Source organism: Pipistrellus kuhlii, unplaced genomic scaffold (assembly GCF_014108245.1).
Source record: "Pipistrellus kuhlii isolate mPipKuh1 unplaced genomic scaffold, mPipKuh1.p scaffold_m20_p_12, whole genome shotgun sequence".
In the NCBI taxonomy this organism is placed as follows: domain Eukaryota; kingdom Metazoa; phylum Chordata; class Mammalia; order Chiroptera; family Vespertilionidae; genus Pipistrellus; species Pipistrellus kuhlii.
In genome coordinates, this window is record NW_023425427.1 from 31,992,922 (window position 1) to 32,020,261 (window position 27,340).

The 27,340-nt window shown below is 44.1% G+C and overlaps 2 protein-coding genes across 10 annotated transcripts in view; one reads left to right on the forward strand and one right to left on the reverse strand.

Moving 5' to 3' along the window:
- The window catches only part of LOC123652171 (collagen alpha-2(I) chain-like), a 122,856-nt gene extending 121,726 nt beyond the window's left edge, over window positions 1–1,130 (reverse strand). Inside the window, exon 1 of the mRNA XM_045580295.1 lies at window positions 993–1,130. Coding sequence (XP_045436251.1) covers window positions 993–1,130 — 138 coding nt within the window. The remainder of the gene's footprint in view (window positions 1–992) is intronic.
- KANK1 (KN motif and ankyrin repeat domains 1) overlaps window positions 1–27,340 on the forward strand; it is a 181,263-nt gene that overhangs the window by 95,902 nt on the left and 58,021 nt on the right. For all 9 annotated transcript variants that reach the window (XR_004987178.2, XM_045580150.1, XM_036433901.2 and 6 more), the window contains exon 3: window positions 18,290–18,408. Coding sequence is in view for 8 of the 9 variants with exons in the window: in XM_045580150.1 (XP_045436106.1) it covers window positions 18,372–18,408 (37 nt within the window). In the remaining variant the exon portion in view is untranslated. The remainder of the gene's footprint in view (window positions 1–18,289; window positions 18,409–27,340) is intronic.

Here is a 27,340-nt window from a genome sequence, read left to right on the forward strand (position 1 = left end):
TATCCTAGACTCTGTGAGCCGGATACTCAGAAAACGCACTTGGAAAGCCCGCTGGGGAAGAGAGGCATGCTGGGAAGGAAAGCCCAATCCAGTAAGTGCTGACTCAGAGCCACGTGCCACGTGGGGCGCCCTTCTCTGAACCTCAGTCCCTTTATCTGTTACCGGGGGAAGGTATCTCACGAAGCTGTTTTGACACTTAGCTAAGATAAGGCACGTGACATTGTCGAGCTGTGGACGTGACTGTTCGGTTTAAAATGGAAGCTAGGAGAAATTTATTCTTAGATAACCCAGTTATGAGACTCTGGGCTCCCAGGTGGATGTTTGAGATTATATTATTAGGAGCCTCTCATTCTATAATAGAACTCATTTCATTGGCGCTTATACTAGGTGTTGATGGCATTGGGAATAACACACACACTTGCCATCACACATTATTGCCAGCCTTTCTTCACACCCATTTTTACTGCATCTCATTAATAAGAATGTATTATCTCATGGTGCCTGTTTGCTAGTCTGTTCTAGACTGTCTTTAGAACAGTATCCCAGTGTTTGTACTTATTGTTCTTCCTCTCCCTCACCTTTTTGTTCTGTTAGTTCCCTAAAGGTAGGGAGATTATATGTGACCCAGTTTGCCTGGGAGAGTCCTGGTTTGTGCCTGCTGTCCCAGCATCCCATCTAGTTAGCATTTTAGCACTCTCAAAAGTGTCCCAGTTTGGACCATAAGTTACATATAGTCACCCTGGCTCACGGCATTGCAAAAATGAAATGAGCTAGTGAATTAGTGGAGTTGTAAAGATCTGTGATAACTGACACCAGGCACTGCACTGACTGCTGCGGGGTGTGGATTTGGTCCAATAATACGCTGGAATGCAGCTTTCAGACTTAAGTGCATGGTGTCTGGTGTTCAGTACACTTCCCGGCGGGTTTCCTGGGCGGCTGATAAGACTAAAACCTGTGCTGAGCTGGTGAGACTAAAACATGTGTTTGCTCACTCTTCGCTCAGAGCAGTAGCGTTGCCACTTCAGCAGTGTGCACTCCGGCAGGGCTTGCTGGAGCTTGAAGGCTAACATTCCTCCTTGCAGGCTCATCAGGGTTTCCATTCCGTGTGAGCGGATGCATTCGTACGGCATCGATCCTGCTTTTGGCCATCTTTCGCCCATGGCAGCCAACCAGGGGGGACGCACAACATGTCTCTGGCCCCTTCCCCGCCCATGCAGCTCCGGTAGTGAGACCAAGGGGATGAGTGAGACCAAGGGGATATTGTACTGGTTAAGTATGTGCAGTCTTAGCATTTTCCCAGCAGGGCAGTCTGAATAACGTTTCCATGCAGGCTGTGCCTGGTCAAGAGCAAATGTGTCACGAAGGGCCTTTCTCTGTGGACAGCTCTGTTGGCGTTGGGGGTTGGCCTCTGAGCTCCTGAGCGCTGAAGAAATGACTCCCATCTGTCAAGTGCAAGTGGGCGGCCAGAGAGTAAAGAAAAGCCAGTGCCTCGGGTCCTCTTGGGGCTAATCTCCAGAGGCGCCAGAGCGGGGTGAAGATCTCTGTGGAAACAGTGCTTCTCACACTTGAAACGGGACTCTCGTGGGAATGCGGGTTCCGAGATGGCAGGTCTGGGCTGAGGGCCTGAGGTTCTACGTTTCTGGCCAGCTGCAGGGGAGCCGGAGCTGCAGGGCCCTGGGCCACCTCTGGAGGGGAGAGCCGCTGGGAGAGCGTGCGCCTCAGCCGGCTCAGACTCTGGATGGCGCTGTTGTGCCACAGGCAAGTCAGAGTGACACCCACGAGACCCTCGCTGCTGCCAGGAGCTCTGTTTCAGCGGGAGGGCAGAGCAAGAGGAACTGTCTCAATGTTCCTGCTCATGAGAGGAATGCAGAAATACATACTTCATGGACGTGGACTTCCAGAAACTGCTCCTTTTCTCTCGGTGAAGGGCTTGGAGGAAGGGGGAGAGTGAGGAAATAAATAGGAAACTACAATAGAAGAAGTCCAGACGAGAAAGTGTTATTCCCGCCTGCTTCCATCACAGGAGAAAAAGCTGCGCCGTGCCTCCCTCCCTCCCGGCTCCTTCACTTCTGTTATTTCAGGAAATGCCCTCACCCACCAAAGAGGGATTGGAATGTGGGCGGTTTTCAGAACCGTTTGGATGATTAGAGCATAGCAACCGAGAGTTTTCCATGACTGTACCACACTACCATACCATATATTTTTGTCTTTAAGAATGTGGTTTTATTTCCGTAAGGGCACCTCCAAAATAAGTGTGTGTAGTAGACAGGGGTGGGCAAAAGTAGGCTTATAGTTGTTTGTATGGGAAAAGGCACCCCAGGTATGATTATTGGAGTAGCTTTATTAACTCTGTGTGTCGTGTACTCACAACTGGTAAACCTACTCCCTGTATATATACATTTGGCATTTTTCCCTATTTACCTGGTTCTCTTTCTTTAAATATAATCTACTTTTTTTGTTTTTTTTGTTTTTGAGGAAGAGGACCAAAGTTTTTCCACCCCATAATATGCCTTTTGGGATATTGATTTTTGCTGGTTATGAAGAAACAAAATACTTAGGATCTTTGACTCTCACCATTTACCTGCCTAGAGGAATTCAGATGGAAAAACCTGGTTAGCGGAAGGGAGCATCATCTTAGCATCATATTATAAACTGAAGGTGGCAGATGGGGAAAATCTAGCAAAGCCTGTTTGTTAGACTTCCCTCTGCGTCCCCGTTGTTTCTGGGTGGCCCAGCAAGAATTCATTTACCACGTGTTTGCTTTTTCATCCTTCTGCGAATTACCTGCCTTCCCGATAAAATCCCAGGCCCCGGTCCCCCTTCCCTCTGTTCAAAATGACCTATAATCCTCAACTTCCCAGTGTCTCCTGGGGGCTCACCTTCTATGGCCCTGGCATGTACAGCCCCAGTACATTTCGGACATTTTCTCCTGTAAATCTGTGTTGTGTTAATTTAGTTACTCGCCCAGCTATAAGAACTTAGAAAGTGTGAGAAATTTTTCAGTTTCCTCCAGTTTCATAGCTTCAAAATTTTTTTTAATATAATCTGTAGTTAGCTATATTAACTTCTTCTGTAATATTAATAAATAGGAAACTAATTTGAGGAATCCTGCCTCACAGTGGCAGCAATAGCTGGAAATGGGTTATTAAAACTTACTCTAAGCATCTGCTAGTTTGGGGGGTGGGTATATGTGTAATAGCTCTTTTGAGTGGATAAGGAAGTGCTTGCTTCAAAAGGTACAGTGGGTCCAACTGTGTGCACTCCAAGTGGATGAGAAAATTAAAAATTTTCTATAAATTTACCCTCAGAGGAAATGTGTAGATTATACACTGGAGTCGAATTTTATAAAATATAAATTACTCTGAGCCAAGGATGAAGAGTAGACGTAGAATCCCATGTTGAACACCTAAAATGGCTATGTTGAATTCACAATTAATGAAAGCATATTGATTGTCTACAGAGAGATTTCCATGCGTTGTTCTGAGGTGTGTTGACTGTATTAAAGGCAGTGAACCTCGGCATGGATTCCAGGTCCATTGGCCATAGGTGAATTGCAATCGGTGCCTTCTGCAGGGGTCCTGATATCACCCATCAGACTGCACCGGCTCTGTCGGTGTTTCACAGCTCTTCATCTTGGAGTTGGTCCATGGCAAATTATTGGACAAGTGCACAAAGCTCTGTGTAGAAGTATGTCCCTCAAAGTGCTTGTGACATGAAAAAATTGGAAATAATCTAAATATTTCAATAATAAAGTAAGGCCCAAATATAGCACAAATGTGAAAGGGAACACTCTGCAGACATTAAAAAGATATATTGATATTATCTTCGAAAGATGGCTATAATAATGTGAGAAGTTATAAAATAACATATTTAGAAAAAAATGATATGTATACAGATATGTGCATAAGGACAGGTAAGAGCTCTGGCTGGTTCAGCCCAGTGGACAGAGTGACAGCCTGTGAACTGAAGAGTCCTGGGCTTAATTCCGGTCAAGGGCACAAGCTCAATCCCCAGCAGGGGGTCGTTCAGGAGGCAGCCAATCAATGATTCTCTCCCATTATTGATATTTCTAGGTCCCTCTTCCTCTCCCTTCCTCTCTTGAAATCAATAATAATAATAATAATAATAATAATAATAATAATAATAGAACAGGGAAGAATTGTTGATAGTAGCGGGATGATAGCTGATTTTTCACTTTCTTTCTTAACCCTTCATTGTTGAAAATGTAGTACTATTCCATTGAGGGGGAGGAGATAACTTAGCTAGAAAAGGGCCAGAAAAAAGCAGCCGTCCTGCGAGCTGGGCTGGAGGAGAAGTTGGAGCTCTACTGTTTCGGCAACTCTCCGGAGGGAATTCTCTGGTCTCGCTGTGCCAGGGGGACCTTCCAGAGGCAGTGGGACCTGTGAGCAAGCCCTGTCCTGCTGGCTCATACACACTGTTCCATACGGTCTTACTGTACTTGCCAACGAGGGCCCTCGGGAGCCTCATAGTTCCCCTGGGACCTGGGCTGGAGGTAAGCAGAGCCAGAGATTGCCGGTCAGGCCTGGGACTGTCATCACGGCTGTCCTCATCCAGCAACAAGGCATTGGAGGCCCCAAGCACTGAAGACACTTTCCCAGAGGCCTGGCGGGAGTCCAGGGCCGTGTTGAAACGAACACATGGTTTTCAGGCTGTCGCTTTGTGTTTCCCAGATTTCTGCCCCCCGGGGATGAGCCCCAGTTACAAGGAGCAGCTTTTACGTCCAGAGAAAAAGAGGTTCCGGGCAAGGTAGTGCCTTTTCTCTCAGATCGTTGACTATGACATTGTTGGGCCTTTTTTTCCTGATCTGTTTCCAGTGAAATATGTGGAAATTCAGAGGCTCTGGACTTCCCTTAGGTCCTGGCCTCTTTGGAGTGTCTAACAAAGGCTGCAGAACCTGCTCCGTGGACAATGTGTGTTTCCTAAAAACCACAAAACCGTGCCTTTGGTTTTGCAGGAACCTGTCCCTGTTTTGTAAATGGTTCTTGTCTGTGGTCCTCGAGTTTTCACACAGTTCTCTTGTATTTGGACGTCATGGAACTGTGACCTCTTTTTTCATACATTTGTGGTAAATGTTTCTTACCAAAACAATAGTATGGAAAGAGAGGAGGGGAGGACGGAAACTTAGGAAGAAGAACGTGCCTTGCCACATTAGTGCGACCTTTGTTTCCTGTTGCTGTTAGATTGTCTATCCAGTAAGCGTAGATTTTTATTATTTTTTTTTAAATGCCCACCATACTAGCACTCGGCAGTGTGCTCATCTCTGTTGCTAGCCACACGAATGCTTCATGATCGCACCCAAAGACCGTCCTCAGCATCTCCCAGAGGACAGGGCAACCCATCTCCCAGAGGACAGGGCAACCCTTTCCGTCAGAATGACACTGGCCAAGCCCAGGATGAGGCCAGCGTTTCTTTGCACCAAAAACTAGGTGTTTGAATAAGAGTAAGGGCCTTCCACTTTAACCGTGTAAGATGGCCTGCCGCCACGGTTTTCAGACCAGCTGGAGGACTAGGAAACACACCCACCTCTGGCCCACCTGCAGCTTCTGCCCCAGCGTGCCAGGGTGGGGCCCAGGAACCTGCATTTCTAACACGTGCCCAGGTGGTGCCGACACTGATGGTCCAGGGCCACACTTTGTTCATCAGTTCATAATGTTCCTTATTATCCATAAATGAGTGAGATCATGTGGTGTTTTTCTTTCATTGACTGGTTTATTTCACTGGGCATAATGTTCTCCAATTCCATCCATGAGAACTAACTTTTTTTTAATTTATTTCTTGATTTTAGAGAGGGGGTGGGGAAAGAGAGGGAGAGAGCGAGAGGGAAGGAGGGAAGGAAGAATGAATGTGCATTCTAGCAAGTTCCAGGTGGTGCTGACATTGCTGTTTAGGAATAGACCAGTGACTCTCAAGCATAGTGCAGTAGAATCTCCTGGGGGAGCTTTAAAAAATACTTCTGCGCTTCTGCAACTATTGTAAATAAAGTTTTAACATGTGATAAAAACAACAATAACAAAGAAACACTTCTGTGTGAGTCCCACCCCAGAGAGTGATTTGATTGGTCCGCGGTGGGTCAGGGCTGTGATTCGGTGATAAGCCAAGGTAGTGAGCCACTGCTGGGGGCCCTCAGGAGGGAAGTCACCCGGAAGGAAGCATAAGGCCTGATGAGGAAAACAGGGCCAAGCCGGCGCCTCTGAAACGGCCCTGTGTGTACACATCGCCTGGGCGAGAGTCTCGTCTGGATGAAGATGCTGACCCAGGAGGTCTGGAGTGGGACCCCGGATTCTGCTTTGTAAACAGGTCAGCATCAAGTACCAGCCTAGGTACCGCGCTTTGCGTAGCAAAGGGGCTTAGAAGGTGCCTGTCAACAGAACTTTTGTGTTTGTTTTTTAAAGTGCAGAACAAATAAGAACAGTGTCAATGAGATGTCAGACACCTTAACCTGGAAATAACAGTTTTACATTCGTGAACATTTGCCTGCCTTTGGTGGCTATCCATTTTTGGTTTTGGTTTTGCTTCTCTCTACCCTCTTTACCTATAATTTCAAACAAATGTTTGTGGATTGATTTTACTTTAGTGTGATACACATATACTAAAAGTGCCCCCCTCCCCTTTCCTCCTTCCCCCTTTTCCCCCCTTATCTAGATCTCAGTGTTGACTCTGAGTTTGGGATCTTGCCTGCCTTCGGCTTCCTCTTTGCTTGAGACCCAGCCCATTCGGTGTTATTGCCCAGGGGCCAGGTGTTCAGTGGTGCCCAAGGCCCTCAGCTCGGTAGCTAGTGGCACCTGGCTCTGTGCTGCCCGGTTGCACACTTGGGGAGCCATCCTTCTCGGGACTGGCTCCAGCCCATGTTTCTGGCTTGAGCGCAACCTTTCTGTCCTGGGTTAGGGGTGAAGCTTTTCCTCTGGCAGGCTCCACCCTCTGGCACTTTCCTAGGGTGCCCTCAGAGCCTTTCCAAGGGGGAAGGGAGAGAGGCAGGACCTCCGGGGAGGAGGGAGGGATGGAAGTCCCAGCTGCTGAGTGGGCTCCCCCAGCCTGTTGCCTTTCCCAGCAGAAGGGTCAATGGCAATTGAAATTGGTGTGACCCACCCCAGGGGTCCTCCCTTCCGATGCTGGCCCAGGGGACCAGGCTCTCCCTCCTGGGTGTGGCCTCATTGGTCTGGTTGTCACCCTACTGCTATTCATTTCCCCAGGGGGATGGGACTCCGGCAGGAAGCAGGGTTTTTAGTCATTTCCTCTTTTTAAATAAGATCTCTGTGGCAGATGCCAATGCCCCCACCCCAGCCCACACCCTGAAATTGGCCCGCAGCCGCCTAGCAAGGCTAGACTGGACGTGAAACAGCACTTTTGCGGAGTCATGAAAGCAGTGTGCTTGTCCCAGGAGGGAAGCCCTTGACAGTAAAAAAAAAAAAAAAAAAAAAAAAAAAAAAAAGCACAGAATGTTCTGAGCCTCCTCCATGAAAAGGGGGAAAGCTCAAGTGCGATTTAGTACAACTAAAGGAAAGCCCCGTCCAGGATTTGCCTGAACAGCTTGTATGAAGCTGAGGGGCCACGTGCACGTGAGTGTGGCTGGGACACAGTGGAAGCAGGTTCTGCCTTTTGAAGTCTCTGCGTTCAGTGTCTGGTCTCAGCTTTTCCCACAAGCTAACTGTTTCCAGTCGCAGCGCATTTGCTGATTTGCTGCATTGATAACACAGTTGAACATTTGGGAACTTTTGCTAGGCAGCACATGACAGAGTACCTCCTGGCCTGGGCCCTTGCCCCCTTTTGATTTTCCATGAAATAACTAGGAACTTGGAAGTTGTGGGGAAACACAAGAACATCTAGGAAGTCTCTGAATAGGGATGGCTGGGCCTTTCTGCAGTCAATAGTGGAAAATAAAATGCTTAGAGCTCTTCAGCCCCGACCTGCCTCTCCGTAAAGATGGTCAGAAGCCTGAGCAAAATATGAGAAATAAGGCCATTTATCCTGTGACGCTCATTGGCTTTAAAACCCTCCCTGACTTTACTTTGCACCTAGAATAAAACCCATTCTCCTTCTTGTGGCCGCGTCTCATACTGGCGCCTCTGCTCACCTCTCCGCTCTGCCCAAGGAGCTCTTTCTGTCTCTTCGTAAACTCGGTTGCTCACATGCATAGAGCTTTATCCTGCCCCAGAGCTTCCAGGCAATTCTTTCACAGGGAAAAAAAAAAAAAAAAAAAAAAAGATTTTAATTTTGATGAAGACCGCCTGATCCATTTTTACTTTTATCCATCTTCCTTTCGGTGTTCTGTCTAGGTCTAGAACTTCTTTCCAAGAATTGGAGATCTCTGTTTTTCTTCTAAAATCTTTATATATATTTTTTTAATTTTCATTCAAGACTATGATTTATTTGGACTTAATTTTTGTGTAAGGTGAAAGGTTAAGGTCAAGTTTCATTATTTTGCCTTTAGATGGCCAGTTGCTGTAGCACCATTTTTTTTTTTTTTTTTTTTTTTTTTTTTTTAATAAAAAGGCTTTCCTTCTATTGAGTTGTTTCACATGCCATTGGAGAAAATCACATGCAAGCATTGTTTCTGAGCTCCATTCTGTTCCTGGACTATTCTTATCTCCCACCTCCCGCAGCTCACTTCTAGGTATCGCTCAGGTCTCATCTTCACTGTCATTTCCCTAGAGAAGTCTTTAAAGACCACCCACCCCATTCACCTGCATATCCTCAACTTCAGTCCCAAGGAATTTGGCCTCCATTATTCTCCCTTATACTCAACCCTGTTTCCCCCCTCGTGGTACTTAGCGTGATTTGCTAATAATTTGCTGGTGTGCATATGTGTAATTCCTATCTATAATCCAAGGAGCTGGAACTGAGTCTATTTTGTTTAGCACTATGGTGCCCAGCGGGGTCCCTGCTATATGCTAAGTGTCCAGCCAATCTATTTTCAATAAATTAATGGGGAGAAAAAACTAAGGCTTCTTGGGGGTTGTTTTCTAAACTACTGGGTACCATTTTCATAAAACTGAAGGACATTCCTGGCTCTAAGTGCCTTATAACTTCATCCCTCCTCCACCTCCACCCCTTACTAACCAATTAATATTTACAGGCAGCGGTTTTGAGAGCCTTTGGCCTGCATCACAGTCACCTGGAAAACTTAACTAAACTGCAGACTGCTGGGCCCACCCCCAGGGTTCATGATTCATAGGGCTGGGATGGTGTGAGAATTTGCATTTTTAACAAGTTTCCAGAACTCCTTACCAACGCTGCTGGTCTGGAGACCACATTTTGAGAGCCCCTGTTTCAACATTATGCTCTCTTTTACCTAATGGTAGTCCCAGGCACCCTTGAACTTGTCATTAATAGTGTATTAATTAATTTTAGAGTAATCACACAGAGTATACAAGAATCCAGACCTAGAGGAATGAAAGGGAAAATGTCTGTGACAGCAGTAAATAATATTAATGACTGCATATTTTAAATAATTTAAATAGGAAACGAACAAAAGCCTTCAAACTGCCCTGAACTAATTCTCTTACATCTGTGTCTGTTACGTTTTGGTTCTTTAATATTTGGATTAAGCAAAAGCACTGATATTTTAACTCATAAAGTTCAACCAGGGATGCTTACTAAGAAAGAGCAAAGACTTCACTAATATGGGCAAATTTATAAAATCAAGGATGAGGTTTCTGCTATGATCTGTTTTTAAACTATTTATAGATGAATCAAAGCAAGTCAGTAAAGACTATTTTATGTGCTTACAGTTGACCTGAGTCATAAAATTACTTTCCTCTAAAGCAGGGGTGGGGGACTTTTTTCTGCCAAGGGCCACTTAGATATTTATAACACCATTCATAGGCCATACAAAATGATCAACAAAAAATTAGGCTGCTGAAGATCCAAGATGGCTGCGCCCAGGTGAACACCTAGCCGCAGCCGCACACAACAATTTCAATAAAAAAACAACTAAAATATAAAACGGACATTGCCCAGAACTACAGGAAGGTTGACTGACTGGAAATTCTACAGCGAGAAGCAAGGAGAAAACCAGAAGGAGGCGCGGAGGAGCTGGAAAAGCCCAAGGTACAGAGACCGCGGCGCACGGAGAGGACGAAGCCGGAGAGGAGAGAGGCCGAGTGCCTGGCGGGCGTTTCCTAGCAGAAAGGAGATAAAACTCCGACTGTGCTGGGCCCCCAACTGCTCTGAACCCGGTTCTGGGCCAGACCCCGGGGACTCAGGCTCAGCCATAGGGAGCCTGGCTGTAAGGCGGAACCCCGGGGAGAGGCAAAAGGAGGTCTGGGAGGTGCGCGCACTGCACGCAGAGAAGGGACGGTCGGCTGTGCCGCGGGATTGCCCTGACGGGAAGGAGACTGGGGCTCCAGACTGCTGTGAACGCCACCTCCAACTCCACTTCCAACTGAACTGAACCCCAATACTGGCTCATTGTGGGAGAGCATAGACTGTTTGGCAGCAGGCGAAAATCAAGGGCACCTTTCTCTCAGAGGCGCCGGCAGCGAGCACTGAAGAACCCGCATAGGGCGGGGCTGACGGAAGCCAAAGCTGCAGGCTCCACCCTGAAACCCCGCCCCATCTGTAACTGCGAAATGCGACAACAAAATAGATCACAAACGAAAGAAATGGAGGACAAAAAGCGTCTGGATATTGAGTTCAAATCTACGCTTATAAGGTTTTTCAAGAATTTCCTAGAAAAGATGGATAAGACCTATGAGGATATGAAAAGAGATCAACTAGAATTAATAAGGAGTCAACAAGAAATGATAAGGGATCAACAAGAAATAAAGAATACATTGTCTGAAATAAAAAATATTTTACAGAGTCCTAAAAACAGAAGGGAAGATCGCAAGAATCAAGTCAAAGATGTGGAACATAAAGAGCCAGAAGACACTCCTCCACAGAAGCTAGAAGGCAAGAGAATCCAGAAAATTGAAGATAATGTAAGAAACCTCTGGGACAACTTCAAGCGAACCAACATCAGAATTATGGGGGTCCCAGAAGATGAGAGAGAGCAAGATATCGAAAACATATTGAAAGAAATAGTGACAGAAAACTTCCCCCACCTGGTGAAAGAATTAGACTTACAAGTCCAGGAAGCGCACAGAACTCCAAACAAAAGGAATCCAAAAAAGACCACACCAAGACACATCATACTTAAAATTCCAAGAGCAAAAGACAAAGAGAGAATATTAAAAGAAGCAAGAGCAAAGAAGGTAGTAACCTATAAAGGAGCACCTATACGATTGTCAGCTGACTTCTCAACAGAAACCATGCAGGCCAGAAGGGAATGGCAAGAAATATTCAAGGTGATGAATAGTAAGAACCTACAGCCAAAGATAATCTACCCAGCAAAGCTATCACTCAGAATCGAAGGTCAGATAAAGAGTTTCACTAATAAAAAAAAGCTAAAGGAGTTCATCAACACCAAACCAGAATTATATGAATTGCTGAAGGGGGTTCTTTCAGAAGAGAAAGTAAACAAAGATAAAAATTATGAACAACAAATACGTAACTATCAACAAAGTGAATCTAAAAACCAAGGAAATTAAAACAACAACAACTGATGAACAATAGTAACTGTTGAATATAATAGAATCAGAAGTATAGAAGGGGAGTGAACTGACGATTCTTGGGGAAAAGGGGAGAGGGGGGTGTGGGAAGAGACTGAACATAAACTGTGCACCTATGGATGAGGACAATGGGGAGAGGGGAAAGGGCAGAGGGTGGGGTGGGAACCTGGTGGAGGAGAGCAATGGTGGGGGGGAAAAAAGAAACATTTGTAATAATATGAACAATAAAAACTTATTAAAAAAAATAAATAAAAAATTAAATTAAATTAAATTAAAACAAAAAAATTAAAAAAAAAATTAGGCTGCTGTATTTGGCCAAACATTTAATTAACTCTCCCCTAATTCCTTGGCAGGGCCAGACCACATGATTTTGTGGGCCTTCTACGGCCTGTGGGCCAGACATTCCCCACCCCTCCTCTAAAGTCAACAAAAAAGAGAGAGGTGGCACCCTGGCCCCTGCTACCCAGATATGTGCCCTTGACTGGGAATGGAACCTTCGATCTTTTGGTGCGTGAGCCAACACTCTCTAACACTAGTCAGGGGAACGATTCTAATTTTCCTTTGTCTGTTCTCCAGTCTGTTCCCTATTTCTTTTGAGAAAAGCAGTTCGTTTTTCAGCCTAGGTTGTTATGACCTGATAAACTTTCATCACAGAAAATTTCCTGGAAAGAAAATCTGCCAGCATCAGTTCTCGTTAAGTGTTCCGGAAGCTGTGTGGATCCCAGCAACCCACCTGGAGCAGAGCCAGCACAGGGCTCGGAAAGTATGTGCAGGCCGTGAGACAGTTTTAACCCGTTTGTTAACAGCGTTGCCCTTCTGCACAGTCTGGGGGGGAGACACGGACGTGCTTCCACGGTGCCGTGTGCCTGTGGACACGCTCCTGCCCACTCTTGTGCAGAGGGAGGCAGAGCTCAACATATTTTCAAGTGAGGCAAGAAAGACAAGTCAGGAATTGGCTTTTTGTACAGCTGACCTGTGACGTGCACTGTGACCTAAATTATCTTTGGGCCCAAAGCACAATCTTTGGATAGATTATTCTGGAAAAGGAATGAGGTGGGTGTCTGCTTTGCTCATTGCTGTATCCTCGGTGCCAAAAACAGTATCCGGCACATCATAGGCACTCATTTGTTAAATGAATGAACTTTTTATTTACTCTTGTTTCTTCATGTTTTCTCTTTATTGTCTGCATTTTAAATCGTCCCTGTGGTTTAAGCACTTCCTTCAGCCTCTTCAATATGTTACTCCAAGGAATAAGTTTGAAAATATAACCGGACAGACATAGCATAAAATTTCTCTCATGGGTAAAACTCAACCATTTTCCTAGGTTATAAATGAAAACACGTGTCCAGGTAAAATTTTAATTTAGATCTGGATTGATGGTTGTGATTTCTCTTTACCGATACCCCACCCATACCAAGAAAACTATCTGCTATATTTGAGGAAACGAAATGGGATTGGGTCATAATTAGGCAATTTGGTTGCAAAATAACCAAGAGCTGGTTAATATTACTCACCACAGTTCTTCTAGTCGGAGCCAATATTTAAAACCAACGGAAGGTAACCTGATGATGAACTGTGTCAATTACTTTTCATTAAATTATCTTTTAAACAAATTACCTTTCATTCAATTCTTGACAGAAATATGTGGATATTTGTAGATGGCATATTATACATTAGATAGGCTTTTGAGTGCCTGTTTGAAAGCATTCTGGCTCCATTAAAGAAATAAATGAACTTTGCATTTTTTTTAAATTAGGGTAACTGTGTGTGTGTGTGTGTGTGATTTTCAGTTTGGCTTTTTGTAGCACTTACTTCCTTCAGATTTCTCCTTAGCACCCAGTCTCCTGACATCATCTCTCTCTCTGGCAGTCAGTCCACTTTATTTACAACTGAGCCTCATGGACATAGACAGTGCTCTAGCCACTGTCCTTGTACTGGCCATGCACTTTCTCTTCTTCTGCCTTTGCTGGTGCTGTTCCTTCTGCCTTCCATCTTTCTCACCCTAAAACACACTCAGTTATCCTTTATGACTTAGGCCCAGTGGTCTCTTGTGAATATATGTTTTGGCCACTCATTCTTTTGGGGCAAAGTAAGACCGTACTATGGATTGGAATCGAATGATGCACACAGCTGTTCTAGGCTTTCTCCTTCCATTGTTTCTGTCGGTTTCACACTGCTAGTGTCTGAGCTTCTGGGAATGGCTCAGCACTTTAGTTTTTCTCGTATCTCAGAAGAAATGGCTGGTGCAAATTCTAGAATGTTATAGGTCTTCAAAATATGTTAAGGTAATTAAAATATACATCTAGTCAAACAATATATCGAAAAGAAATAGCCTCAGGTGGTAACAATGGCTACATTAGGATTGTGAGATAATAAATTATTATTTTTGTATGTTCTGTCCTTTCCAGATTTTAGGTAAAACTACACTTACTGGCCAGATTTTTATGATCTCTGAACGCATAATAATCTAGAAATTCAGTGTACTTCTCTTGAGTACCTCATTTATTTGATATCATCTGATCACTTTTCCCCTTTGCACTGGCTGGCTGATAGAAAGCTCAAGGCAAATAGGTGGTTGATCTCTAGCAAAAGTCTAGAATACTTTTGGTACCCATTTAAGACACAAGTACACTGAGTGGCCAGATTATTATGCATTCATAGATCATAATAATCTGGCCACTCAGTGTACATTGCTTTCTTAATTTCATTAAGTGAAGAAAAAATACAGTGATATGTTATTAAAGAGATTCTTGAACTATTACATCAAAATCGTTTCTCCTGCCAAAACCGGTTTGTCCCGCGGCATTTTAAAAAATCGGGACTGTTTCCAAACGCTGCAGGACGGGAAACAATTTGTTAAAAATCAGGACTGTCCCGCCAAAAGCGGGACGTCGGATCACCTTACCTATGCCTCAGTTTCCTATCTATAAAATGGGAAAAGAGGATTTGAATACTTAATGGGGTTGTTTTGAGGTTTAAATCAGTGCCTTAAAAAGTGCCTTGAGTGTAACATAATTTCGCCAATTCTCAGATGCACAAGTTTCACATGGTAACACTTCTGAAATGAGGATGCGTCTTACAATTAATGTAATTTTTTAAAAAGCATTTTGTCACCATTTAATCACCAATAACTATTTTTGCCTTACGTAATGGCGCGCCTTAACATGGATTATGTTTTCGATTCCAAAAACCAATAGCAGCAAGAGCGCAGTATACAGTGGCTGTCGTCACCAGTGGATTCGGTGTCACCGTCGTCATTATCGTGGTTCTAACCGAAACGTGGCATTTGGTTGGTTGGCAGTGCTAGCCTAGAGTACATAGCAGGCCTCAGTTTCATCTATTTGTTTTTATTGATGTGTTCTTAGAAAAGACCTAGGGAGCTGATTTTTTTTCTTTCTTTGAGCTGATTTTTATATTTATTGCATTAAGCTAATGGAAAGTATTTAGGGGTTAATTCGTATAATCTCTGCATTATTCCCTGCACTGTACTTGGGGAGCTACTCACATGTTCTTCAGTGCAGATCAGTCTCTGGAAATAAGTAGAGAAGACAAATGCTTCACTCTCTCTATTGATGTGTTTTCCTAAGTCCTTTCAAAGAAGTGCTCTTTCCTTAGTAAGCAGAACTAAGCCACCATTGTACCACTTAAGATTTACTGGTTTGAAGCTTCTCTGAGAGAGAAAAGAAGCAGTGTATTGATCCGTAACAGAGAATGGATCCTGGCCAAACCTTGTCTGGCTCATCCAATACCCCGACCTACGAATCTGCATGTCGTTAAGAAGACGGAGTCCTCCCAGTTTGAGGCCACCTGTCAGGCATGAGCAATGTGAGGCGTGAGCAGTACCCGGGGAAAGTCGATACACAATGTAAAACTTGTTTTTGCACAAACACTGCCAGGATCCACGCCCAGCGACAGGCATGCCTTGTTATTTTACCACAGATGGGCTTGTAGTTCCTAATTCTAAGCTCCCCCTCATTTTTACTTTATTGTTCAGTTAGGGGGGGGGGGGGACCCATTTGAATCCGAGATAAAGATCTTCTTCCAACCACAGGAGTGAACCTTGGACCACAGTGTGTGAAGGCTGATGAGGAGGATCCTGGGCACATCTCCATCCACATACCTGGACACGTACTTCATGCGCCCATAGCCCATGCAGCTTGTTCCTTCTTGCCTTCTGCTTGCCCTTGAGAGTGTAAATGGTGGTATTGACAAGCCACCATGAAGCAAGAGTGCAAGCACACCAGGCTCAGAAGGAGGGATCTCACTTGGGTCTTTGTTGTTGGCTTTTAAAAGTATAATTCGTTGGATAATTCCAGAAGCTGGGTTTCTTTTCTCGGCCCCCTCATCTCCCCACTCCCCTTCCTTCAGTCTGCCTAGTCCTCATTTGTGTCTGTTCTTTCTTTAATATATATATAATTTTTTTTTTTTTAACAAAGGTACATTTGTCAATTTTTCCTGTTCTTAAAGATGATGCTTGCCGAAACCGGTTTGGCTCAGTGGATAGAGCATCGGTCTGCAGACTGAAAGGTCCCAGGTTCGATTCCGGTCAAGGGCATGTATTGATACATTGGCTGCGGTCACATCCCCGTAGGGGGTGTGCAGGAGGCAGCTGGTCGATGTTTCTCTCTCATCGACGTTTCTAGCTCTCTCTCCCTCTCCCTTCCTCTTTGTGGAAAATCAATAAAATATATATATATTTTTTAAAAGATGATGCTCACTCTACCCCTAAAGCCTTCTTTGGTTCAGCTGGCTCTGCTTGTGCATAGAGGTTATTGCTCTCTGCATTCAATGCCCGGGACCTGACCCAGTGCCCCTCTCCAGCAGAATGTCGGGTGATTGCCACACAGTCAGAGAGATTGCATGTCCCCTGTCCTCCCCTCCTAGTGTGCTGCCAGGAGCCGGTGAGGGGGTGAGGGGACGTGGAGCCTCCGGAGGAAGGCCCAGCTTTGGGTCTTTGCCTGAGCTGAGCAGCAGTCATTGTGGCTGGAAAAGCCGCGCAGGGGCCACTCCTGTCAGCAGCAGCCATTCATTAGCACTTCCACTGAGTCACTTGCACAGTAGTGAGCTCTGAACTGTACAGATCCATCAAACAATGAGGGGGATTTCACAAGCTAAGTGACCAGCCATTTCCTCTTCCTTCCTTTTTACTTACTTACATTTCTGACCTCTTAGAACCTCCATGACTGGGATCTGATAGCGGCTTTTTGCATAGCATTTTTAAAGCAAATAAAAACAAAGTTGACAGGAAAGTATCTAATGCTTCTTTTTAATAATTATTATTACAAAAGTAGTAAAGGAGCTAAAATTGTCATTGCACAGCATCCTGGGGCAATGAACGTTTTGGTGTATTTACTTCTAATTGTTTTAAATAAATGTCTAAATGTATATATACTCTACTGGTACATGTTTTTAATTAACTTATGTTTGTGATAGGATAGTTTTAAAAATCAATGTCCTTTGAGTGTTTTTTGGCATTATGAAAAACTTGTAAATTGCTGAAACAGGTTTGGCTCAGTGGTAGAGCGTCGGTCTGCGGACTGAAAGGTCCTGGGTTCGATTCCAGTCAAGGGCATGTACATTGGTTGCGGGCACATCCCCAGTAGGGGGTGTGCAAGAGGCAGCTAGTTGATGTTTCTCTCTCATCGATGTTTCTAGCTCTCTATCTCTCTCCCTTCCTCTCTGTAAAAAATCAATAAAATATATATTTTTTAAAAACTTGTAAATTATTTCAACGGCTGTATTAGGATTCCAGTATATATATATGGATATGTTGTTGTTTTAACATTCTATTGTTGGGAGTCATATGGTAGATTTTTAAATTGACACTTCAGTTCTGAGCTTGGAATTTGTTAAGCTCAATTTCTTCTGATTTCATGGGCCTAGAGTCAGAACAATGGACTACTTCTGTCTGTACCATGGTTTGCTTTGCAAAGGTTGGAGTAATGTTTTCTTCTATTCTTTTTCTAGTCCTCCCCCTTTTTCCCCATTTGTTCTAAATTCTATGATTGTAACACAAGTAATGTTACAGTAATCTCAGTTAACTTTTAATAGAAAATCAATGTAAAATAAATACCAGTATGTTGCTCAACACGAACCCTAATATTTCAAAACTGCCATTTGGAAAAAAAAAACAAAAAAACTGCCATTTGAAATTTATCCAACAGGACAATAGGAAATATTGAAGTTTGTTTTTTTTTTTTAACAGGGGCGGGTTAACTAAATTACATCTATGTTTAGTTAAAAGACTCCAGATATCTCAAAAAATTGCCATGAAGTTCATCTTTAAAAAAAAAAAAAATGTGACCATGCGATATAACGACTGCTTTCAAGTTGAACTTGAGTAAATGAAACTACGGATCCAACATTTCGAAAGGAGGATAAGCTTAAAAGCCAAGTTTGTGAAGTGCTACAGAAGGATACACATTAGGTGGTCATTTGTATTTGAAGACCCTGGATAACCAGCTTTGTTTCCCATCAGAGTATTAACGGGAGACCTGCTTTCAGAGCCTGTCCACCAGGGCACCTGTCAGCGTGTTACTACTCCCTCACTATCGAATGGCGGGTCCAGGCCGGCCACCCCCCTGAGCCACCGGCTCTCTGCCCCCTTTCAGATTTGCTTTCTCCACTAACAGTCATCCCTGTAAACAGAAGCCTTAAGATTTAGAGTTTTGCATACTTTTAAATGATCCATTCTGATGGGCCTCTCTTTATTGTTTCAGGTTGAATGCGTTTGGGAACTTGATGCATAAATTTGCATGACTCCTCACTCCTTTCTAGATCGGTCCTTGGATTCAAGCCAGCATGGCTCACATCACAAAGGTTAATGGCTGTGCCTCAGGTAACTGTGCTCTGGAGTGTGTGTGTGTGTGTGTGTGTGTGTGTGTGTCTATGCTCAAACCAATTCCTAATTTCTCTTTCACTAAATGGATAGATAACAGCAAGTTGCCCAGATAACTAGAATTTCAAAGCGATTTTCCATCCATTAAAATTGCAAGGGGGGGAGGGGTTGTTTTGATTTTTAATCTCTTAAAGAATTTGCTTTTTATCTTTAGAGTCTATGTACAGAAATCAGTGAGGTGAATTATTACCTCAGTCAATTCTATTGACGTGTTGAAGGATAAATGTAAAAGCCTGAATGCTGATGCCAGTGTAATGTGTACTCCCCTGGTGCTTCTTTATGAGGGACTGAAGGACGGGAGAGGAAATGAGTTTGGATGCTTAAAACCAATCCCTGGTGTCTACTCCCGAGCAGTGTGTTTGACGGTGCTGCCCAGAGGGAAAGGGAGAGGGGGCAAGAGAAGGGTATGTTCTCTAACGTGATTTTCCCAGGGGACTGTGCAGTCAGCCATGCTCTGAATCATAAAGGACTCGAGACTACTTCTCACCGTGGTTACAGTGGAGGCCTATATAGTTTGCACATCGACTCCAACATTGCTTATCTAAAATTTGGGATAAGTTTATAGAGCAAAATGCAGTGTGTAAACTGTAAAACAGAGAGGGGTCCTTTTAAAGGTTAACAGCAGAAAGGAGAGACCCGAAGTGGGCACATCCAGCCCATGTATGTGACTCCCCCCTCCCCCTGCCAAGCAATAATTATTTTATTACAGTTGGCAGACAATATTATATTAGTTTCAGGTGTCAACTTAGTGATTCAACATTTATACATCTTACGATGTGCTCACCACATGGTCCAGTAGTAACCATCTGTCACTGTGCAAATTTATCACCGTGTTATTGGCTATTTCCCCTTCACCCTTTTCACCCACCTCTCCACCCCACACTGCTCCCACCCCTCAGACAGCCATCCGTTTGTTCCTTGTTTGTATAAGTCTGTTTCTTATCTTGATTTATTTTTTAATTCCACATATAACTGAAATCATGCTGTACTTTTTTCTTTCTTTGCCTGACTTCTGTCACTTAGCATAATACCTTCTAGGTCCATCTATGTGGTTGCAAGTAGCGGGGGTGGGGGTGGGGGGTGTCATTCCTTTTTATGGATGCATAACATTTCATTGTATATGTGTACCATATCTTCACTACCCATTTCTCTGTTGACAGACACCTCCATTGCTTCATATCTTGGCTATTGTGAGTAATGTCGCAGTGAACATAGGGGAACATATATCTTTTCAAATTAGTGTTTTCCTTTTTTTTGGTAAATACCCAAAAGTGGAACTGCTGGGTCCTATGTTTAGTTCTATTTTAGTTTTTGAGAATCTCCATAATGTTTTCCACAGTGGCTGCTCCAATTTCTGGTCCTTCCAACAGTGCACCTCTCGCCAGCACTTGTTATTGACTTTTTCTTATGAGGTGGAATCTCATGGTCATTTTCATTTCCCTGACGATGAGTGATATTGGGCATCTTTCATGCATCTGTTGGCCATCTGTACATCCTCTTTGGAGAAATGTCTCTTCAGATTCTCGACCCACTTTTTTTTTTTTTTTTTTTATAGGATTGCTTATTTTTTCATTATTGAGTTGTGTGAGTTCCTTGCATGTTTTGGATATCCACCTCTTATCTAGTGTATCATCTGCGAATATATCCTCCCATTCGGTAGGTTGCCTTTTTGTCTTGATTTCCTTTGCTGTATAGAAGCTTCTCAGTTAGGTGAAGTCCCATTTGTTTACTTCTGCTTTTGTTTACCTTGCTCGTGGAGACACACCCAAAAATATGTTACTAAGACTGATATCAAATAGTTTACCGCCCATGTCTTCTTCTGGGAGTTTTGTAGTTTTAGGTCTTACAATTAAGTCCTTAGTCCATTTTGAGTTTTATTTTTGTATGAGGTACGCATATGTGACTTTTTAGTCCAGCAATCCCAGCAGGAAGTATCCGCTCTGGCAAGGATGATGTCGTTTGCCAAAAAACAAACCCAAATAAAACTCGGTTGTTTCTTTTGCCCATTCTTTTGCTTGTCCTTTCTACTACCCAACGTGTTGGGACTTCTCTAAATTTTGCTCAGGACTGCTGTCAACAATAAAATGTTACTGACAATATCTAACATGTAATAGACACTACAGTGACCAAGATGCTCTGCCTGCGTCATCATCATACTTAATCCTCGCAGGGTCGCTGTTCTCCTCATCGCCAGCACTGTCACCCCTACGTGGTAGCACAATGAAGCTCAGTGAGCTACCTAAGTGAAGTGAAAAAAGTCAGGATTATTACTGGTTTCTCCAGTGAAATAGTTGATAAGGAGGGAGAAGCATTGTGAAATTTCTCTTGTGGGCAGGTTTCAATCTGGCAATGCTGTTATCTTCCTTCCTTCCCTTCCCTGCCCTCCCTTCCATTCCCACGCCCAGAGGACGGTGGGAATTGGAGCTGTTGGGTGGCGGGGAGGGGCTCCAAACTCCACCCTGTGGAGTCTTTGGCAATATCTGTCTTCAAGGGTTTAGACATCTACTCCATTTGTCCCCAATTCCTTGTCCAACTTGACTTGTCCTAAAGTTTCTCTTTTCTCTTGTTCCCGAAATCTGATGATCCAGCTATCACCTTTCCTCTTCCCCTGTGCCCTGCCTCACGGGCCCGGGCAGTGAGTGTGAATGCAAAGGAAAGCTCTCTAGTTGTGGCTTCTGAGTCTCGGTATGGATTGTTCACGAACACAGGTGTCTGGACCAGGCGAGGGAAGGTTTTTGTTTATCCTCATCACCATGACCTTAGCAAGCCTGAAGAGTAAATCTGATTAGAGGCTCAGTCATACACAATTACTTTAATCCCACATACAGCTATCTAAATATATTTACATTGTATCTGCATGGCAGCACGCGTACATATATATGATGCTCAGTGTAGAACATTTTAAAATATAGATCTGTAGCATTGTCTAAAAAAATAAAGCAGGAATTACTAGTAATACCACCACCCAGAAATGAATGTTCTGTTCAATTTTCATATAGCCTTTATATTTTATATACAGGGTATCCCCCAAAAATGTATATACACTTTAACAGCTCTGTTTTGAAAATGAAATATAGTTTAATAAACACTGCCTTTATAATTACTCTGTTTGTGTATACATTTTTTGGGAACACCCTGTATTTGACATAGCTAAGATGGTGCTCATAAAAATAATTTTACATTTTCTTTTCCCATTTTTGTATTAAATACCCACTGTTGGTTTTTTTTTCCTAGGCAAATTCAAACAATTTTTGAAATGAAATTAACATGAAATTTACAGGCCTCAGCTTAAGATGGGATGAAGAGGGCTTTATGGCAGCTTAATGAAGGCTGGTTACTAATCTTTCCCCTGAGAAAAAGATAAATCATTTGGGTAGTTTAGTACGAGTTTTAAATGTGAAGTTATTGATTTTTACTTTTATTTTCCAAAGATATCATATAATATCAAATATGCACTTTTAAAATTATACTTCCCCTAGCTGTGCTATGCCCAAAAAGGGTCCTCCCACCCATCCCCTTGAAAAATCACTTCTGTGGGCTCCATAGAACTTGAGAAGAAATCCCATGAGAAACTGGAGTCAGGGCACTGGCAAAGGAAACATTGTTCATGGTTTTCAGAATAAAACAGAGAAGTAGAGCAGCTGAAAAAAACACCACCTGGCCAACCCGTGCCCTGGGCTGCCAAGCTGTCTGACGACTGATCAGCCCACGTTCAGGTCCCTGCTCAGAGCTGCCGTTGGGTGAGGGACTAGTCACCAGTCCTTTTATGCTCTGACTTCCCCAGAGCGTCCTTCTGTGAGATGGGATAAAAGGTGCGGATGTGAAAGTAAGAGCAGTTAGTTGATACTGTAATTTGCAAAAATGTATTAGGATCCATTTCAGACACACAAAATGGGGGAGTGGTTACGTAGCAAGCACCCATGCCCATACCACCTCGCTCGATAAATGTGGGTGATATCACTCAGCACCTACCACGTGCCAGGTGCTGTCCTGTGCCCTGGGGACACAGCAATGGACAATGAACAGGCAGAAATCCCTGCCCTGGAGAATTTTATCTTCGAGAGGAAGGTAAGGTTTCTCCAGGCAGAGTCTGTAAAAGCATTTTGTTTACCTGAAATTCACATTGAACTGCGTGTCCTCTGCTTATTTGCTAAGCCTGGCAACCTGACCTGCTGCATCTTTTTTCTTCCTGCCCACCCCGTCACTGTCCATCGTTTGTCGGTGTTACCTCCTCTTCACCGGATCCTTCATCGGACTTCTGATGACTGACGCAGTTCTGTTTTTATTAATTTAAAACATTTTATTATGGTGTCACTAAGAGTACCCTAAAGTCATTTAAAAAAAAATACATTTTTATTGATTTCAGAGAGGAAGAGAGAGGGAGAGAGATAGAAACATCAATGATGATAGAGAACCATTGATCAGCCGCCTCCTGCACGCCCCGTTCCGGTGATCGAGCCCGCATCCCGGGCACGTGCTCTTGACTGGAATCAAAGCCAGGACCTTCCAGTCAGCAGGCCTATGCTCTATCCACTGAGCCAAGCCAGCTAGGGCCCTGTGTCATTTTTTTTTATGTGATGAGAATGAGCATCATAATTGTGAGGCGAACGTGATAACCACTACACTATGGAAACGAGCATCATAATTGATTATGACTGCTCTCTTATAGCTAATTAGGAAGTACCTGGGGGGGGAGGGGTCATTGGTTAGGCAAATTGCTGTATTTCTGCAGATTTTTCCGATGGGGACAGTCCACTTTTCCCCCCGAGTTTCTAAATCACGTTGTAAAGTGGAAGCACCGATTGATACCTCTCTGAACACTAATTAATGTTGTGAAATGTTAATTAGAGTTTAGAATCTCTTCAGAAGCCAAATAATAAGTAGCTTATTTGTCAGATGAAGATAATAATACCTGTCCTACCTTCTTCACAGGATTGTTGTGAGAGGAAAAAAAATAAAACCATAGCCATAAAAAACACTTTTTAAGATGTCAGAGAGCATCCCTGCCCTTCTGCTGTCTCTGCGGTGCTCCTGACCTAATACACACCCGGACCGGTGCCGCAGTGCCAAGGCTGGCGGGTGCTGAACTGGGGCAGGAACTGGACTGCTGCCCAGAGTCCAGCAGTTCAAGGAAACAAGCAGAGGAGCACCATGGAGCGATTTTTTTTTTTAATGCCTGTCACCACCATCTTTTACTTTTGCGAATACTTGCCTTTTCAAGTTTGTTTGCAGTCTTGCCCTCTTTTGCTCTTTCTCTTTCACAGCCTAACTAGATACATCCCCCCCCCCCCCCCGACACACACACACACAGATGGATTATTTACTTATTAAAATCTTCACTGAGTTGCGTGAAAATGTGGTTGTCATTCTAAATTAATGGAATTCATTTCATCCGTGAGCCTGTCAGCGATGCGGCTCCAGGCTTTGACTCCACGCTGATCTTCAAGGAGGTACAAAGGCCACCGCTACCCCGGGTCACTCAGCGCCCGAGCCTCCTGGAGTGCAGGTGGAGCGCCTGCAGCCCACTCTCGGTTGTGTAAATATTTTTCCTGGGCAGCAGTATTTCTCAAACAGAACTCTGAGCCCACTGCGGTGACCCTGACAGCAGGAACTACCTGCTGTTTGTCAAGTGCAAGACCAGTTTGCACGGACTGGTCTGGCTGGAACCACCCCTGGTGTTTTCCGAGGCCGCCTGCGGGGAGATCTCCGGGCACAGCAGAGGCGGCGTGTTCTCTCTCCGCGGTGAGTCCCAGGCGTGCCATCCGCGTCGGCGCTGGGTCAGGGTAGAGGGTGAGCCGATTGGGAACGGGGGCTGCTTTGGTTCGTGGGTAGCTGGCATGACCTTCCGGGGTCTCCTGGTTCCATTTGCAAAAGGATCCAATGTGTGTTCCTCCTTGTGCTTTGCATTCTTCCCTTAGTGGTGTGTGTTCAGTGGTGTATCAGGAAGGGAACAAAGACCTGTAAGAGCTAGAGGAGGGGGATCTTTTAGATTCTACCTGTCTAATCTCCCCACCTGACTTTTAGGAGACAAAACACGACCTGTCACCTGAAGGTCAATGACTAAGCCAGGAGTTCAGTATGAAGAGTCTCCTTTCCTTGCGTACGGCCTTCTTTCTGTTGACATTAAAGTCAGAAGGGTCCTGGAATCAAAGCCAGGACCTTCCAGTCAGCAGGCCTATGCTCTATCCACTGAGCCAAGCCAGCTAGGGTGTCTGTGAAGTTCTGATTAAACAGATCCAGGGGGAAGTGTACAACTTAAGAAAATGTATAAAACCCGGAAGTAGCATGGTTCAGAATGAAATGTCCTTCATGGTAGGGGTTATGTTGCCAAGTTATTTTCTCTTCGTGTGAATGATCTTAGAGGCCAATTAAAATATATCTACTACCTTGCATGCATTTAGTAATTGAATTTAGTTAGATTGTGCATTTCAACCTTAAAAGAAGCTGTTAGTTGTTTGTCTATCGGAGCCTAATTTCACACTGATGTTGATCAATGGAGTAATTCATTTTCTCCCAATGATGGTGGATGAGAAGGCAGTTACATTTTTTTAAGTAAAAAGCCGTTATCCTTGAATCTCCTGGCAGTGGAAATGCCGAGACTACCTATAAACAGGAGACCTGGGTTTTGGCATTCTGCTTGTCTGGTTCAACAAAACCCCAGGATTCATGTAGCCCCTTTAGAGGCTCTCAGAGGTCCGTGCCTGCTCAGGGCTGGCCTGTTTACAGAGCTTGAGTTTTAATTCAAGCTTCACCTATACGCTTTCTTGCTCCAAACCTTGAGCGAGTCATATATATATTATATATATATTATATATATATTATTGATTATGGTATCACATAATTGTTCTCATGCCCCCATTCCCATCCCAAACCCCTCCCCACATATGCCCCCACCCCCCCATTGTCCATGGCCATTGGCTAGGCCCATATGCATGCACACAAGTCCTTTGGTTGATCTCTCCCCTTTACCCCCACCTGCCCTACCTTCCCTCTGAGGTTTGATGGTCTGATCGCTGCTTCTCTTTCTCTGGGTCTGTTTTTGTTCATCAGTTTATGTTGTTCATTATCTCCTCTAGATATGTGAGATCATGTGCTCCAAGAAATATCCTTATAAGAACCGAAACTGAGCCGAAACCAGTTTGGCTCAGTGGTAGAGCGTCGGTCTGTGGACTGAAAGGTCCCAGGTTCGATTCTGGTCAAGGGCATGTACCTTGGTTGCGGGCAGAGGCAGCTGGTCGATGTTTCTCTCTCATCTACGTTTCTAGCTCTCTATCTCTCTCCCTTCCTCTCTGTAAAAAATCAATAAAATGTATATTTTAAAAAAAAAAAGGAAAAAAAAAAGAAGAACCGTAACTGAGACAAGCCATAATGGTTATGCTGAGAGGTAAATGAATCAGTCCTTGCGCGAGTCTTAATGGGTTAAGCGTCTGATTTCAAACAGGTGGCTCCCTCTCCGGCTAGGCGGAGGAAGGTACTCCAGTGAGTGTAGGAAGTATAGGAAGGGCAGGATCCGGGTGCTGGGCAAAGATACCCTTTGGTTGGAGACTTCTCCCTAGATGCTTTGTGAGTGCCAACAAGAAAGAAAAAACACCAAATAAAAACCCCTTAAGGAGATTCTCTGTGTTGAGACCTTGAGCTGTTGCTGTCACTCTAAGCTTGCATCGTGGGGCAGAGGATTAAAACAGCCCTTCCTCCAAGGACGCGCGTGTCCTACTCCTGCTCCCCCACCGACTTCCCATCGTGAGTATTGGCGTTGCCTTCTGATCAGGCGCTTCCCCTCTTCCTTGAAGGATGTGGGTGAGCCAGCTCAGCCCATCGGAGTGGAATGCACCAGCTTTCTTTTCCAGGGTTTGCGTCCTTCCTGTGTGCTGGGTAATTCCAGTTCCTCTCCCCTGTGTCCTTTCTGAGGAAGGTTTGTATGAGCTTGGGGAATGAGTGACTGAAGCTCCTGGGTCCTTTTCCATAAGTAAAAAGAAAAGCTGTTTGTTTTGATCTGGCATGAAAATATATTAGCATAGTTCTCAAATTCAGAGGAGTAGTGAATTCTTGCTCTTTTCTGGCAATAGATTTTAATTAAAATTGCACCGAGGAGACTTCTCCAATAAAATAAAATAAAAACCTCAAGGAAGACCCAGCCAGGGAATCAGATTTGATAAGAGTCATTCCAACACGTCTCGAAATCCTAATTAAAAATAAATTGGTGTTTCCCTTTTTCCCCTCCCGGCTTCCCTGCGGGATGTTTTCGGAGTGAGCTGTCGCTGGTTTACTCATGTCCGTATGCGTTAGGGCTAAGCTCGTGCTTTTGGAGGCAAAGCCTGGTTCTGCTTTTGGGTTGAGGTTCATTAGGAAGCCTGAAAATGAGATGTTTTTTTAAGCTGTGCAGCCCATTTGTGTATATAACCTTAGTGATCTCACCACCTAAAAATAAGCATGCTGCTATTTTGAGGATTTGGGGGGAAAAGTATTGTGACTAGATTTCTAACCCTAGCAGTTCTTGGAGCAAGCCATGGCTGAAAATTCAGGTTAAATAAAATAATGTAATATTTAGAAGGGCTTTCTAACCAACAGGTAGAAAAGCAGAACTCTGGACATGTGGGAGAGCTGGGCCGAGGGACACGTTTTTGGGTTCATGGGATTTGTTCTTACCCTGAAAGTTGAACCTCTGTGCTGCTCTTGCTCCGTCCTGTTTGTGACAAGCCCGTGACATTTCTCCCAGCCGGACCAAAGGTTGTGGCCGTGGTTGCAACTTGACATGTTGAATCTTTACTTAAAGGAGCTGGTACTAGAGTAAGAGTTTATGGAAGTCATTAGTTATTAATAGTCACAAGTACTGAGATCATTTTAGGTCCTTTTTCACTGTTTTACTTAATTG